General features: G+C 40.3%; 1 protein-coding gene across 2 annotated transcripts in view; it reads right to left on the bottom strand.

Moving 5' to 3' along the window:
- GRIN3A (glutamate ionotropic receptor NMDA type subunit 3A) overlaps positions 1-15,542 on the bottom strand; it is a 179,856-nt gene that overhangs the window by 27,881 nt on the left and 136,433 nt on the right. For both annotated transcript variants that reach the window (XM_010374158.2, XM_030920259.1), the window contains exon 6: positions 15,231-15,382. In XM_010374158.2, the coding sequence (XP_010372460.2) occupies positions 15,231-15,382 (152 nt within the window). The remainder of the gene's footprint in view (positions 1-15,230; positions 15,383-15,542) is intronic.

The following is a 15,542-nucleotide window of genomic DNA, read 5'->3' as shown; positions in this document are numbered from 1 at the left end:
CATGCCATGAGAATAATTCAACAGCAAAAGCATTTTCATACTGGTTGATTCTCTGTGAGATCAGTATGTGGGGATGAAGTAGATGAATCTTAAAATAATAATCTATAGCAGTACTGTCTAATTATATATGTAATTTAAAATTTTTAGTAACATTAAAAAGCAAAAAAGTGAATTTTAATAATGTATTTATATTAACCCAACATATCCAAAGCGTTACCATTTCAACATGTAATCAATATTATCATTTATGAATGAGTTGTTTTATACTTTTTTGTACTGTATTTTATATTTACAGCACATGTCAATTAGAGCTCATAACATTCCCAGTGCTCAGTAACTACATGTGGCCATCATATTGGACAGCACAGATCTAGACAGTTTAATGGAAATGGAAAGATTTGGAAGCTAAAATATTTGATAATTGACTGAATTAATTAGGTTAAAAAGAGGTATTATTAAGTATTATTAATTAGGTATTATAAGGTAGAAAGGATTTCAAATGGGACAACATCAAATCTTAACTGTCCACTTAGGAGCAGTAAGACCTTGGACAAGTCGCTTGACATTAGTTTTCTCATATGAAAAATGGGGCTAATAATATATATTTTGTATAGTTTTATGAGTATTAAAGCTAATGTTAGTCAATATAATAAGTCATTATCATTATTGCTATTATTACTAATTTTATTGTTACTTACCCTGCTAGTAGAGATGAAGTCTTAAAGGATACCAGCCTGCCCTGGACACTTAAGTGTACATAGAGCCATTTAACAACACTCCTCATGTATTGGTTACAGTATGCCACAGGCTGCTCACACACTATACCAGCATAAAAGTTGGCTCCTCCTGTTCAGAACTGTTTGAGGACTGATTACAGACCTTCCATTGCAGACTTGAGAAACACAGTAACCAACATCACTGGCCCATCAGGCACTCTTAAGGATTCCTCACTTACATTCTTCTGAGTAATTCCTTGATAGTCATTTAGAAAGGAGCTTCCGGTGCGAAAACTCTTAGTCAGCTGTATTTCCCTATGTGAGTGTGTGGTTAGGAGGTAGCAAAGGGTAAAGGAGAGAGCGTAGGAGGTAAATAGTTGGTTCCAGCCTCAGCTCTTTACCTCGTTAGCTGTGAGCCTTTGAGTGAAGCTATTGCTGTACCAGCCTCAACATACTCAACTGTGAAATGATGATAATACTTACACCTGCTTTATCTATTGATGTTTGATGTGTTATTGTAAGAATCAGATGAGGTAGTGTATATAGAAATGTTACATAAGAAGGTGAAATCTTGTCACAGGAATATAGAATGGTTACACAGTACTGGGAAGGTGGTAACACTTCACTGAAATAATTCAGGTGTATAAGCAGAACTATTCTACTCTGTGCTGTAGAGGATATAACATTATGCTAGATCTGGAGTTTTAGTCAATGTGAAGTTGAGTTCTCATTGTTCTACATTTCACAAACTGTAGTTCAGCATTATTATGGGACACAATGCCATTTGTTTCAATTTTCTCTGTAAATTATTCTTAGTAATTTCCATAGAAAACACTATTTGTTACTTTTCTGTTCATCACTGTGGATTGATGTGGACTGTAGGACATTCACTGAAGCAAGCAAATTAAAAGGGTTGACTAACTGTTTTGGAAGAAACCAGGAGCCTTGATGGCAACTTCTATTTCAGTAAGTCATTTTTTTTTCCTTCAAAAGTTTTCAGATAAAGAAATATGAGTAGGTCACATGTAAAAATAACTGACACTGGAAAATCAAACCAATGGAAATGGAAATGAGACCTGAGGTTCACATAAGGTTTCATTTTTTCAAGCCAGTCAGGAGACCAGATCACACAGCTGTTCTAGAAGCTATATCCTTGACATTTGGTTGGAAGCTCTCACCTTTCTGTAGCATTGCCAGTCACCATATTTGATATCTAAGTGTACTGACGTTAGCCACAGTGTAGACTGTAGAACCACATAGCCCGAGTTTGAACTGTTTCTGAGCATCAGGTTTGTCATCTGTTTGGTTTTCTTTTGTAATACTGAGATGGTGCTTAATGAGTTTTTGGCATGTATGGTTTTAAATCAAAGTTTTGCTATTTAACAACTTTGTGACCTTGGGCAGAGTTACTTATCTGAATCTTTTCACTCATCTGTAAAACAAGGATGATGATTACTAACTCATAGCATCACTTTCAGGATTAAATGAGATAGATTATAAGAAGAAGGAGGCTCAATGCCTATCACATAGTAGGTACAGGAATGGTAGAGATTATAATTATTGCCTACTTTAGGCTTGCCTAAAAACTCAAAGAGACTGTGTGCATACATACACACAGATATACTCAGCTATTTATTTGTTTTCTCAGCAAATAATTATTGAGGATCTACTATGTGAGAAGAATATAATACTGACCTAAAGTGGATGCTTTTCCTGTTGTCCCTGTTCTCCTGGAGCTTACAGTTTTGGTGGGAACATGGACATTAACCAAATTATCATGTCCATAGATGTAAAGGAGCACCTGCCTTGAGTATTACAGATGAGAAGTACATGGTGCCAGGAGAGTTTCGACAACAGGAAAATTTTATTGGGGAAATGATGATTGATCTACAATCTCAAGAAACAGAAGTTAACTGGATGTTCTGGGAAGGAATGAGTGTTCCAAGTAGAAGAAACTCCATGTGCAGGAGGAACAAAACAAGTAGGAGGAACTGAAAGAATGCCAGTGTGACTGGAGTAGGGAGGCCAAGGGAGAGCATGGGATTGGATGAAGTAATAAGATGGTTTGACTGTTCCCCGTACACTGAAGAAAAGACAACATTTACTCAATTATTCTTTATAGGGCATTGTTTATTCAATCATGTTTTAACATGTAAAGCATTGGGACATTCAGAGATGGTCTTTGCTCAGAAAACTTACTGATCACTGAGTGAACTGAGGCATTAAAGAGTTATAATTAATAACACAAGATGAACAACAAAACATGTCAGCAGAGAGGTAAGGGAAAAGAACTATAAGAACTCAGAGAATTGAGAAATTACTTCTTTCTGGAAATAATACAGGAAGATCTTTTTTTTCTTTTTTCATGAAGTATTTGAGAGAGACAAAGGGAACAAGTACCATAATCACAGAAGTGGGAAAGAGTGCAGGTGTAGATATTAGCAAGTTGCTTATAATGGCTGAAGTACTTGAGCAAAGTAGCAGAAGATGAGCTAGACAGAACCAGGGTTCTGAATGTTTGGCTAAGACATTCAGTTTCTATCCAGTAGGGAAAGCACAAGTTTTATCAAAAGAACAACTTAATCAGAATTATATTTTGCAGAGATTAATCTGGCATTGTGGGTAGATTGAACGGGACAAGAGACCAGTATTTGGGAGAGCAGCTAGGAAACAATGACAACTACAAATTCTTGTCTAGAAGAGCCTGAGCTGGGATGAAAGAGGCACTAGAAGTAAAATGTGGAGGGTATTCATTATTTTGCAAGAGCTGTTGTAATGAAGCAGCACAAATGGGGTGGCTTAAACAACAGAAATTTATTGTCTCCTAGTTCTGGAGGCTAGAAGTCTGAAATCAAGGAGTTGGCAGGGTCATGCTGCCTTTGAAACCTATAGAGCAACCCTTCCTTGCCTCTTCCTAGCTCCTGGTGGTTTATGGTCATCTTTGGCCTTCCTGACTTGCAGATGCATAAATCCAGTCTCTGCCTTCGTCAGCACATGGTGCTCTCCCTGAGTATCTCTGTCTTCGTAGATGGCTTCTTATAAGGATACCAGTCATACTGGATTCGGGCTTCACTCTTGCTGCAATATGACTGCATCTCAGCTCAATCAATCCTGTCTGCAATGACCCTATTTCCAAACCAGAACACATTCTGAGGTATTGAGAATTAGGCCCTCAGAACCTCAATATCTTTTTTTAGGGGACACAGTTCAACCCATAACACTAGGCTGAAGTCTTATTGTATAGAAGGATAGAGGGAAGGAGCTCAGAAGAGGCCCCACATGGGTGTGCATTGGCTTCCCTGGCCAGCAAGCCCTAAGCTTTCATGTTGCAGGAAGCCACCTATATTGCATAAGAAGAGGGGCATCTCTATAAAGGCTCCAGGACTCTCCTATGATGTTGCCTTCTCATCCAACACGTCCTGAAATTCTACCAACTCCCACAGCCGCATAGGGAGGAATTGTCCTCAGACACGCTGGAGGAAGTATCAGGGCAATTTCTCACATTTTTAGACTTGGTTTTTGCCTTATGTGAGAAAGAAAAAAGATGGTTTTTCCAGTATTTTGTAACAACTTGCATCAAGAACCACTAGATGGCAGTCTTCACACATTTCCATACTTTCTCTGCTTTCTTCAAGCCCGAATCCTCAGAGCCCAGAGGCAACTCCTCTCTGCACAGGGAATAGAGGTGAGGGAGGAGTCCCATTTCCTGTGATCCCCCACAGACTTTAGTGCATGGAAGTCTAAAAAAATGGAAGGAAGACTGTCTCACAATAGTCCTAATCAGTTTGAGCACCATTCATACCTTTTGGTTGCATAGTAAATAACATTTCATCAATATTCATGAGTTTTCTGAATTTAACCAGGGAAAAGCAAGAACTCTTAACAGTATGTGGTCTTGGGTATAATTTATGCTGAAGAATCTCTGGTATATAAAAGAGGGGACTCTTATTCCGAGAGATCTGTTTACTTGGTCATTAGCAAGGGTGAAGGAGACACTTCCTGAAATTAGTTTTCCTTCTCTCAAAATCCAAACTTCTGTTATCTATAGCAGCCAGAGAGCAACAGAGAAGCAGCCCTAATCTTGTGATGATATGGAGGGAGGGGAAAACAAGACTAGAGAATTGTAGGTCTGGGCGCCTGTTCAACAGGAGCCTAATTTTGAAATACCATTGACTACATGCAAAGACCAAGTTACCACTGTTTCTGTAAAGATCTGTTTTAAGTGCCACCTAATGGTTTGTATAAAGCATCTTCATATTTTCCCACTCATACTTAGACACTGAGCTGGAGGAAAGAAAGAACACAACACTACAAAAGTTAGTTAAACCAGCACTTTGAGAGGTAGAACATTCCAGAATCATGCATTTCTCATTTTGCAATAAAAAATTATTTGATTCTGTAACATACATAAGCAATAAATAAAAGAGTGTTTATCTTGGAGTTAGAAGATGCTTATAGTGATAAGATGCTTCTGCTTTTTTCGAGATGGGGCCAAGATGGGCCTAAGAGGGTGGGTGCACCAACTATAATTTCTTGTCTATGCTTATTATTCACCAAATATATATATTTTTTCTGCGTGCATGATTCTATAATCAGGGAAGGAGGAGGGCACATTTGTCAAGCCAGATGTTTTCCATAAACTATCTCATTAAATATATTTCACACTTTCAGGCAGGCCCTATTATTATTCCCGGGTTTGGAGGAAGATTTGAAGCTTTGGAAGTTGCACAGCTTGCATAGACACACAGTGGTGGAGCTGGGAGTCAAATCCTGGTATGTTGCTTCCAGAGCTGAAATTCTTCTGTATTCTAGACTGCCTTCCATATAAGACTAGAAAAGATGTCACTGCCTTTGAGGAGGTAATAGGGAAGCTACAAGGCCGAGCGCAGGAAAAGTAAAGGCCCATAATTTACTTGTGGGTCCACCTGTGACTGCATAACAATTGGGCCAAAGAAAGCAGCCACCTGTAATTTTAGAATTCCTGGGGAAGGGGCACTATTAAGAGGGCATACAATTCCGTCAATCCAGTATGATTGGGTGCAGTGTCTTTGAAGGGCAAGGCCAAATTGCATTCCTTATAATTTCATGCCTCAGTGTTTTACTCTGGTTTCGCCTGGAGGGTTCTCCCGCTACAGGGGTTACCTCCTCCAGGAAGCCTGCTCTGTTTCCTCTAGCTCTTCCATGTGTGAATTATGGCCTTGTTTGTGTCACTGCTTACCTTATATCTTCATTTATTGCTGCCCCTGTGGCGGTGTGGAATTGGGTTTTTTCACAAGTCTCTCTTGAGCTCCTATGAGCTCCCTGCCTGTGAGCTCTGTATTCATCTCTGCATTGGCTGCACCCAGCATGGGACACGGTACATGGGAATTAAACACATGTTTGCTAATGGATGGATGGGAGAAAGGAAGAGAAAGAAAGAAAAGGAAGGAAGGAAGGGAAGTGGGGAGAAAGAGAAAGAAAGGGAAGGAAGGGAAGGAATGAAGGAAAGGAAAGACAGAAAACAAAAAGGAAAGGAAGAAAGGAAGCAAAAGAAAGAACGAATGAATTTGGAAATTGTTCTTGTAGCCAGTCAGATGAAAATGAGGTCTTTCCGAGACTGGCTTCCCTTTCTTCAGGCCCAGTTTTACTCCACGTCATAAAAGAATACACGTACAACTTTGTGCTTCTTCAGGTTTTCAGAACACACTACCTGGATAGGTTCCATCTGACCTTATGCTTGGCTTAAATATTAAACTTAATTACTTAGGCTATTCTAAGGAAAGCACTCAGCTGTCAAGGTGGCTCTTGATATACACGAGTTTTCAATTTAAAGCAATCTACACTCATTAACTCTCCTTGCCTCCCCATAACTTTCATCAGGTTGAATGGCAGATAGTGACATTTTAAATGGAAAAGAGAAGGGGTAGGAATGAGAAAGGGGCAGGAGGGTGTTGAGATGTGGGCTAGCTGTCAAGAGCAGAAAAGACGGCATTAAAACTCTGCCCTCCCCGACTTCCCTAACCATTCCCTTTGAGTTTTTAATATGAATTAAAGATAAACTGGACAGAAAAAACTGACTGGCATTGAAGCTTCTCAATTTGACTTGTGGGATTCCCTTTGGCTTTCAATGTATAGCTGACTAACCCTTCCCTTTCCCCTTCCAAGAAGTTAACAGAGGGAAGAATGGATCTGCTATGAGAGAACTCCATTTTCTCAATAAATATTAATAGGTAAACACATATTAATATATCACATATGCATTTTGGTGGTCCTTGGGAATCAAGTCTGGGTCCCCGGTCGGGGATGGGGAGCCCAGGCTGGAGGCCGGTCAGTCCACTGTCCTCCTCTGTGCCCCAGGATCCATATCTTCTATTAGTTAGGCCAGGAATCCTCTTAAATAACCTTAGTTGAGAATCACAGCATCTATTTGCTGGCCATGGTACATGGCCCTTTATTTTAAGGCAAAGAAACAAGTTTACAGAAGTGAAGTGATTTGTCAAAGGTCATGGAACTGGTTTGCAGCAGTGTCAGGACAAATATGATTAACACTATCCATTCAGCACCTACTATGTGTCAGGCACTTTGATGTATGTTATCTCTATTCTTTATACCAAGCCAGAAACATAAAATATCTCAGTTTTGCAGTGTAGGGAAGTCAGGGACGTTAAGCAATTTGTGTTAATGACATTTTGATGTGGATGTTTTGATACCATGGTTATTTTTACTTTTGCTCCTATACCACGCTCCTTAAAAACAAACCATTTGAACTTCCATTTTTAAAACTACCTCATAACGAGGTTAACAGACATCTTCACTCCATCCGTGCCCTATGGATTCATCTTTTAGTGGGTGAAGGTAAAGGCTGGGGGAGAATAGGAAGGGTCAAGAATGGACTGAAGGTCAGTTGGAGGCTGGTGGTGTCAGGAATAGGGTGAGGTAAAAGATGGGGAAAGTTCAGATAAGGGCCACTGTTTCCTGCTGCGCGCTTCCCATGATACTAAAATCACTGGAGAGTTTAATGATTTACTTTTGAACAGTTTCATCATATGCTTCTCTTTTTCCCTATCCCATGTAATCAAGGCCTCTGGGTTCCAAGGTTAGAGCTTTCACTCTAGTGTTTGGTTTCTTGCTTAGTATGTATTTGTTTCCCTCAGTACACAATAACAGCGGAGGAGATCCCTGGATTCAGCAAGAAAATCTTGTAACCATCAAGCAAGACATGCATTAAACTGAGGCTCAGAAAGGTTAAGTAATTTTCTCAAGGACATAGAGCTGCCTCCTCATAGTGACGGGAGAGCCAGGGTGGTCTGACTCTGAAGACCAAGGTCATTTAAGTGGACTTGATTGTACTTCTCTCTCCTTCTCAACAAGTGCAAGGCACGGTCTCTCTCCCGGCAGGCTGGACCCCTGTCTGGAGATGCAGAGGCTGCACACTCTCAGATGGTTGGGTTGCGGCCACTTTTCTGTGGCTGACCCCATCCCACATTCATCTGCCACAAGAGACAGTGCTGGATATTCTTCTGCCCTTCCACATCTACTTTCCACCTTTCTTCATCCTGCTTTGTGCCCTGGGAAGGGGACCTCTCTGCACCATATTGACAGGCTCCCTTGACCTGAGGTAGAAGATGCAAGGGTGGGAGGAGACCAAACTCAGGTATTTATTCCCTGGGTGTCTTCCAGGCAGGTCACTGTGGGATGGCTGTACCCCTGGTCAAATGGACGTGGCTCTTAGAAAGCCCTCTGCCGTTTCTCCCTGGGTTCTAGAAATGGCTCTCTTAATTCTTCTCTTTGAACCTAGATGTGGTAATGGCTCCCTCACTTCACCTGCCCTGGGAGACTGGAGTATCTTCACTGGTTTCCTTAAATCATACTTTTGCAAACAGTTTCTTTAAAATTCTCCTTTGATCATTGGAATGTTCTATCTGCTCCCCACCAAGATCACTGTTTCCTCTTTCTTCCTGACTAGTCCCACTTGGTAAAAAGTGCATTATTCAAACTTTTATTTAAGGGAGGCTTGCAAAAAGAAGTTATTTGGATATGTTAGTAATCCCTTGAAGAATTTTAGAGGTTGCTAAACTGTGGTCTGCTGCCTTGCTTTCCTGGTTTGCGAATAACCGATGTCATAAAACTCTTGCCCTGGAGCTCTTAAATTCACTTGGGGAGTTGAAAAAAGTTAAATTTTTTTTTTTGCTGAGTCAAAGGAAAATGAAGGAAATTTACACCCTGCCATATGTTTTCCCTAATGGCTTTGATTGACAATGAGGCCACTGTGGGCAGAGGCACAGGTATGCAGGGAGGACTATGGGGAAACACCTGAGGTCAATTTAAAATTCCTCTTTGAAAATTGCCAGAGTCTGGTCGGCAGAATTGGACCTGCAATTTCCTAAGTGACTCTGGGGAGCAGATGAAGCCCTGAAATTCAGGAAAAAAAGTGAGTTTATCTTCCAGAGAAACTGCAGCTAGATAGCTCTAGGGGCTGCAAAGAGATGGAAGGTGAATAGGTCAAGCTTCTTACACTGGGCCAAGTATTAATGTGCAATTGCCAGAAATGGGGGAAAAAGGCACCTAGTAATTTTATTACTAGGTCACCATATAATTTGTTATCTAAACTAGAATTTTTTTCAGAGTGAAAGACGGTGTTTAATTGCTCTATAGCAACAGACTTACGCAGGAACTGTAACTGGCAAAATGGTATGTAAGGTAAAAAGTAAACCGAAGAATGGAATCCTCAGGGGTCAGGGGCACCTGTTGGGAGGGGAACCAGCCAGAGAATATACCTGGTTCTTCTGCACTGTGCCCTGCACTCCTCCCCCTGGGCAGGGGGAAGGAGGAGGGCCGTGTGTATGAGGCCGTCATTTTTTTTACTCCACGCAACAGTTACTGATGAGATGAAGAAGCTAAAGCTGAGTTGGATTAAGGCACTCGCCAAAAGTAAGTTGGTGGTTGAAGTAGGCTTCAAGGATAGCTTGTCTGATTTCAGAGTTAATCCTGGTTCCCCACACTAACAGAGCCTGGCAGTGTATGACATTTGAGGCAAAAGGGACGACAAGCGAAACATTAATAAGTATGCTTTCTTCTTCTGACCTTTTCTGGGAGAAAGTTAAGAAAAAAATCACAGTTGGAGACTTAGTGTATTGAGCAATGGGAAATTCAGCAGGCAGAGGGTCTTTGTGCAGAGGAGACCAAGCTCAGTCAATGAACTGAAGATTGGTTTCATTTAATTACATCTATCTTTAGGTTCTGTGAGGACAATCCGGAAATTCTGTCTTAGGTTGTTCAAAGCAAAAATGTCACACAAGAATACGCATTGCTGTTTAAATGTACCCAGGTAAGCATTATTACAAAAAAGTTTCCTATTCCATAGACCAGGATACACCATACAGCAGACCAGCATCCCTGAGGAAGAAGAGCTCTGTGTGTGTGTGGCCCTCCTATCTCTACACAAACTGATGTTACCAGAACTCTGTTATTTCTGTCCCTGAAGGTAAGGACACAATTTTCCTCCATTCTCATTCCTAGTTCTCTTTCAAATTTAGCTGACCTGGAATTGGGCCCAACATTGCCTTGACAAGCACAAGTTGATCCTGATATTAGCCTCTTATTCAATGCTTCCAGCTAACTACATCTAGAATTTCTCATCTGCCATTCCCCTGAATTTGGCCTGTGAAAAACTGCAATGGAAAAAATTTTGCTGTACTTTAGATGCATCATCTCAACAGTTTATGTCTTTCACTGATACTTGTTTTTCAAAACATCCTTTTTTTTTGGTCTACACTTAATTTGATTTTGTTTGAAATTGCTGATAAATCCATATAGCCCTGTAACATATATGGTGAAACCTCATAATCCTTAATAACATGGGTAACTTTGTGGTTATCATATTTAGGAATATGCCCAATATTTGAAGAGCACTATTGAATTTCATTTTTACCACAATCCTATAAAGTATATATGACTATCTCCCCAGTTTGTAGAAGCTGAGTCTCAGAATGCTCAAATAAAATGTCCTGGTATCACAGCTGGTAGACCTGGGATTCAAATCTAGAATTGCCTTCAAAGCCCATGTTTCTAACCATTATATGATACTGTATAGAATACTGAATATTCATATTTTAGGATAATATTAAGGGAAGCCAGAATCACTGTGTCAAAGCTGGGAGGACTTGCTTTGCAGATGATTAAATCAAAATACCTCATTGTGCAGGTGGCTGGTGGTAGGTGGGATGAGAGAAGAAGCAGCTTTCAAAGTCTATAGAGTGACAGTAGAAGTGGTTGGATGCTTATTCAACATCTATTCTTCTGTCTCCTCCTTCCTAAGGGACTCCTGCTTTTGTTTAGGCCTTCACACTTCTCGATGTGACCCTGTGTTTCAAGGGAGGCTGTGCAATCGCCAGTGCTAGGGGATGACTCATGATTGGCCTAATCCATCATGGTGAACCCATTCCCTCACCAATGATAGGCTAAGACGTAGGCAGAAGATATAATTTTGGCCAATGAAATATGAGGAAATCTAATGAGGGTTTCTGGGAATATTTCTTTAAAAAGAGCCATAGACACCTGAAGATATCCTAATGTAGCGAGAGGAAGAATTAGTACTTTTATTATATACTATTCACCATTCTGAGCTTCCATAAATGACCTCTTATTCTTAGAACAAAATGGGATGGCAGGTTTTATCATACCCATTCACAGATGAGGAGAGTCAGACTTGAGAGCAGTTAAGTAATTCAGCTGTTAATTGGCAGAAATGGAATTCAAATCCAGAAATGTATGGCTTCAAATGTATCTTGTTTTAGGTTAGTTACTTTTCCTTTGGAATAAATTTGACATAGGTTTACGTTAATAATTGTGTTGGTAAGTCTCTAATAGTGTGTTCCCTTCTATGTGTCCAGGTAGAGTTAGATTCTGAGTATGCAGAGCTGTGTGTCCTTAGGTCTTCCTCCACCTGGGAATCCTATAGTCCCTCCAGCTGAAGTCTTGGTCAGATGATCCTCTGAAATGACAATAGCCTAGAGGCTTGCATGCAATCAGGGAGGTTAAAATCATTCAGGAATGCTGACTTTGGGGACAGGATTGGGAGGTTCCTTTTTTCTTAATACTTTGCTCTCAAATTTTTTAAATTAAAAATCTTTTTTGTAAAGATAGAGTCTCACTGCATTGCCCCGTCTGGCCTTGAATTCCTGGGCTCAAATGAGCTGCCTGCCTTGGCCTCCCAAAGTGCTGGAATTACAGGCATGAGCCACTGCACCCAGCCTTGTCTTGCTGTCAATTCTGAATCACTTGAAGATGTTGACTTGCGTCAGCTATGGTCACAACAAATGATAGAAAACACCAAGTAATTGTTACTTGGCACAGGTTAGGCAACTGGTTTCCTTCCTTCCTTGGTTGACTTAACTCAATTGACTGGTATAGGCCCAAGTTCATTTCTTTTAGGACAAGCCAGGCAAATCTCTCCAAATAAAGATAAAAATGTCTACTTTACAGGGTTGTAGAGAGAACCAAGTTAATGTTCCTTATATAGTTTCTATCACATGGTAGGAAACAGAATGTGCTAGCTCCCTAAGTCCCCATTTTCCTCTTGCTTCCTTCAAACGTTTGATCAATATAAAAGTTATCCAGAGGAGAAATGTTTTTGTATCTTGCAATCACTGCTAACTCTGTTACCCAATGTAATTTTTCAAAAAGAATTATTTTAGAATCTAGCACTAAAGATAGGTTAACTTCTTCTTTTTCCAATTAAAAAAATGTCCAACCCATCTTATATTCCTTTTTGTCATGGCTTCCAGGATAATCAGAAGTAAACTTAATTACCAAGGGCATTGACCAGCTTGCATCTATCTGTCTGTCTATCTATCTATCTATCTATCTATCTATCTATCTATCTACATTTTTATCCTTATCATCTAGATGTCTATCTGTATTAGTTCCCTAGGGCTGATGTAACAAATTACCACAAACTTGGTGGCTTAAAACAACTGAAATTTTGCCAGGTGTGGTGGCTCATGCCTGTAATCTCAGCACTTTAGGAGGCCGAGGCGGGCGGATCATGAGGTCAGGAGATCGAGACCAACCTGGCTAACACGGTGAAACCCCATCTCTACTGAAAATACAAAAAACTAGCCAGGCGTGGTGGTGGTTGCCTGTAGTCCCAGCTACTCGGGAGGATGAGGCAGGAGAATGGCATGAACCTGGGAGGTGGAGCTTGCAGTGAGCTGAGATGGCGTCACTGCACTCCAGCCTGGGTGACAGAGCAAGACTCCGTCTCAAAAAACAAAACAAAACAAAACAAAACAAAAACAAAACAACAACAAAAAACCACACAAAAAAACCCCAGAAATTTATTCCCTCACAGTTTAGGAGGCCAAAAGTCTGAAATCAAGGTGTCAGCAGGGTTAGTTGCCTCTGGAAGTTCTGAGGGACATGTTTTATGCTTCTCTCCTAGCTTCTGAGGGTTGCTGGCAATCTTTAGCATTTCCTTGGCTTGTAGCTGCACATTCCAGTGTCTACCTTTGTTGTCACATGGACTTTTTCCCTGTGTGTCTCTCCACAGGGTTTCCTTATAAGGATATCCATAATTGAATTTAGGGCCCACTTAAATACAGTATGGCCTCATTTTAACTTCATTAACTACCTTCTCAAAGACCCTATTTCCAAATAAGGTCACATTCTGAAGTTCTAAGTAGACACTAATTTTGGGGGGACACTATCTGTCGCCCCAAATAGTACACTACCAATTTCACTCCCAATGTATGCTTTTACTTTCTGCTCCCCAACATTTTCTCAGGTATGCTGTCCAATTTCTCTGATTCTTTATTCCACAATCACTGGGTGCTACTATATATGAGACATTGACAATACAATTGCAAACAAAATCTTTGCCCCTCACCAAGCTCTTACAGTTTAATGAAGGGATACACTAAAACAAAAACTCAGTTAAGTATTTATTTAGAAATAGTATAATTTATAAATTACGACAAGTGCTATGAAATAATGTGAGATATATGAGATTATAAAGGGAGATATGATTCATATTGGTCTGGGATTATCAGAGACTGAAGAAGGGAGATTTCAGCTGGGAGTTTATAATGTAAAGAATTCAGCTGAGCAAGTGTCAGAGGATAGGGTATTTGAGGAATAGGAGGCAACAGCCTGTGCAGGGAAGCCAGGAGGAAAGTGGCGTGGGATGAGGTGGGCAGGGCCAGGTCCCACAGGGCATTATGGGCCATGCCAACATTTTAGATTTTTGTCCCATTAACATGGGAGGCCACTGCAGGCTTCTGAGCGAAGAATGATCTGCCACATGGAAAACAAATTTGAGGAGGCAGGAGTGAAAGCAGAGAGCCAGTTAGGAGACTTTTATAGTGGTCCAGGTGAAGAATGATGGCTTGGACTCGAGTGACAACAGTGGAGATGACAATAAATGGGCATATTTGAGGCATATTTTATAGAAGAAAAAGACATGGCTTGTTGATGAATGCGGAAGATGAGATGTGGGAGGCATTAAGGATCCCTGCCAGTTTCCAGAATGAGTAACTAGATGGCCAGAGGTGCCATTACCAAGATGTGAGGCACAGGGGGAAAAATAGATTTAGGAGGGACGATCAAGGGTTCAGCTTTTGACAAGTTAAATTTGAGATGCCTGGAGGATATTCAAGTGGAGATGTCAAATAGGAAGGTGGATATATGGTCTGGAGCTCAGAATAAGGGTCTGTGTTGAAATACAAATTCGGGAGTTCTTGGCAAAGAGACTACTTGAAGCCATTATTATTCGCTTTAGGTGTTTTTTGTTTTGTTTTTTAATTGTCAGGCTGACCTTGTTCAGGTATATTTGGGTCCTCTTTTAAATATCTGAGCCTGTGGCTCTGGTTATACCTTCCAGTCTCCAATTTTAATCATCCAATTTCTGCCTTATTTTATAGGTTTCTTTCTAATTACATTGTAAAGTCAGAGTACTGCAATAGAGAGAAACAGATTCTGATTATTTGTGTGCCTTGGGGAAACCACTGAGTATCTCTGGGCACTCTTTTCCTAACTATAAAAGAAGGGAATTGATTGTTTTCAGTTTTAAAAATCTATGACTCGATAATCTACATCCACGAAGGCTTTATCTTTAGGTGGTAACCATTGGTAATTTAGCAATGTTTTGATTAGATTTTGCAGGATAGTTTGAAGTACACATCATGTCCATCAATTAGCGATTAAACCAAACAGTGTTCATGTCAATCTCAGATACTATTGCTGTAATTCAGAACAGCATTTCTTCTGTACTTGTGGATATAGGTTGTGGGGAAAAGTAGAAATTTAGATATTTACTCATCAAAATAGCATCGCATTTAAATCTAAGACAAACATGCTTCCCTGTAAATTCCTATAGGAATGGACGCTTTTTGGGCAAAGTGAAAAGTAATCCAAATGTTATATAAGAGTCTAGTAAATGCAATAACCTAGATGATGAGGCACAAGTAATAGCATTTCCTTATGTTCTCTGAGGTACAGCTATACAACGTGTCACCATTTTCAGCCATCTTTCCATACCTCCGTGACAGCAAAACTTCTCTTGCCACAGGGAACCACCTTGTACCACTTGTCATGGAGCACATCCATAAACCCATGTGACTTGTATTGACTGATTAGCTCGGATATGTTGGAGGTCAATGGAGAGTTGGGTGGGAGGCCAATGCCGTATCCTAGGAGAAAATACAATCTCAGATGAATTTTTTACACCCTTCCTGAGAGATTGCCACCACAGTACATACTTGTGTGATACTGCTGTCAGACCTAAAAAAAGGGCGTGATGAGTTTTCATCAACTTTCTTTCAAAGCACTCAAGGACATTCCTAGTAATGA

The sequence above is a fragment of the Rhinopithecus roxellana genome, chromosome 16 (genome assembly GCF_007565055.1).
Source record: "Rhinopithecus roxellana isolate Shanxi Qingling chromosome 16, ASM756505v1, whole genome shotgun sequence".
In the NCBI taxonomy this organism is placed as follows: domain Eukaryota; kingdom Metazoa; phylum Chordata; class Mammalia; order Primates; family Cercopithecidae; genus Rhinopithecus; species Rhinopithecus roxellana.
This window is presented reverse-complemented; position numbering and strand designations above follow the sequence as displayed.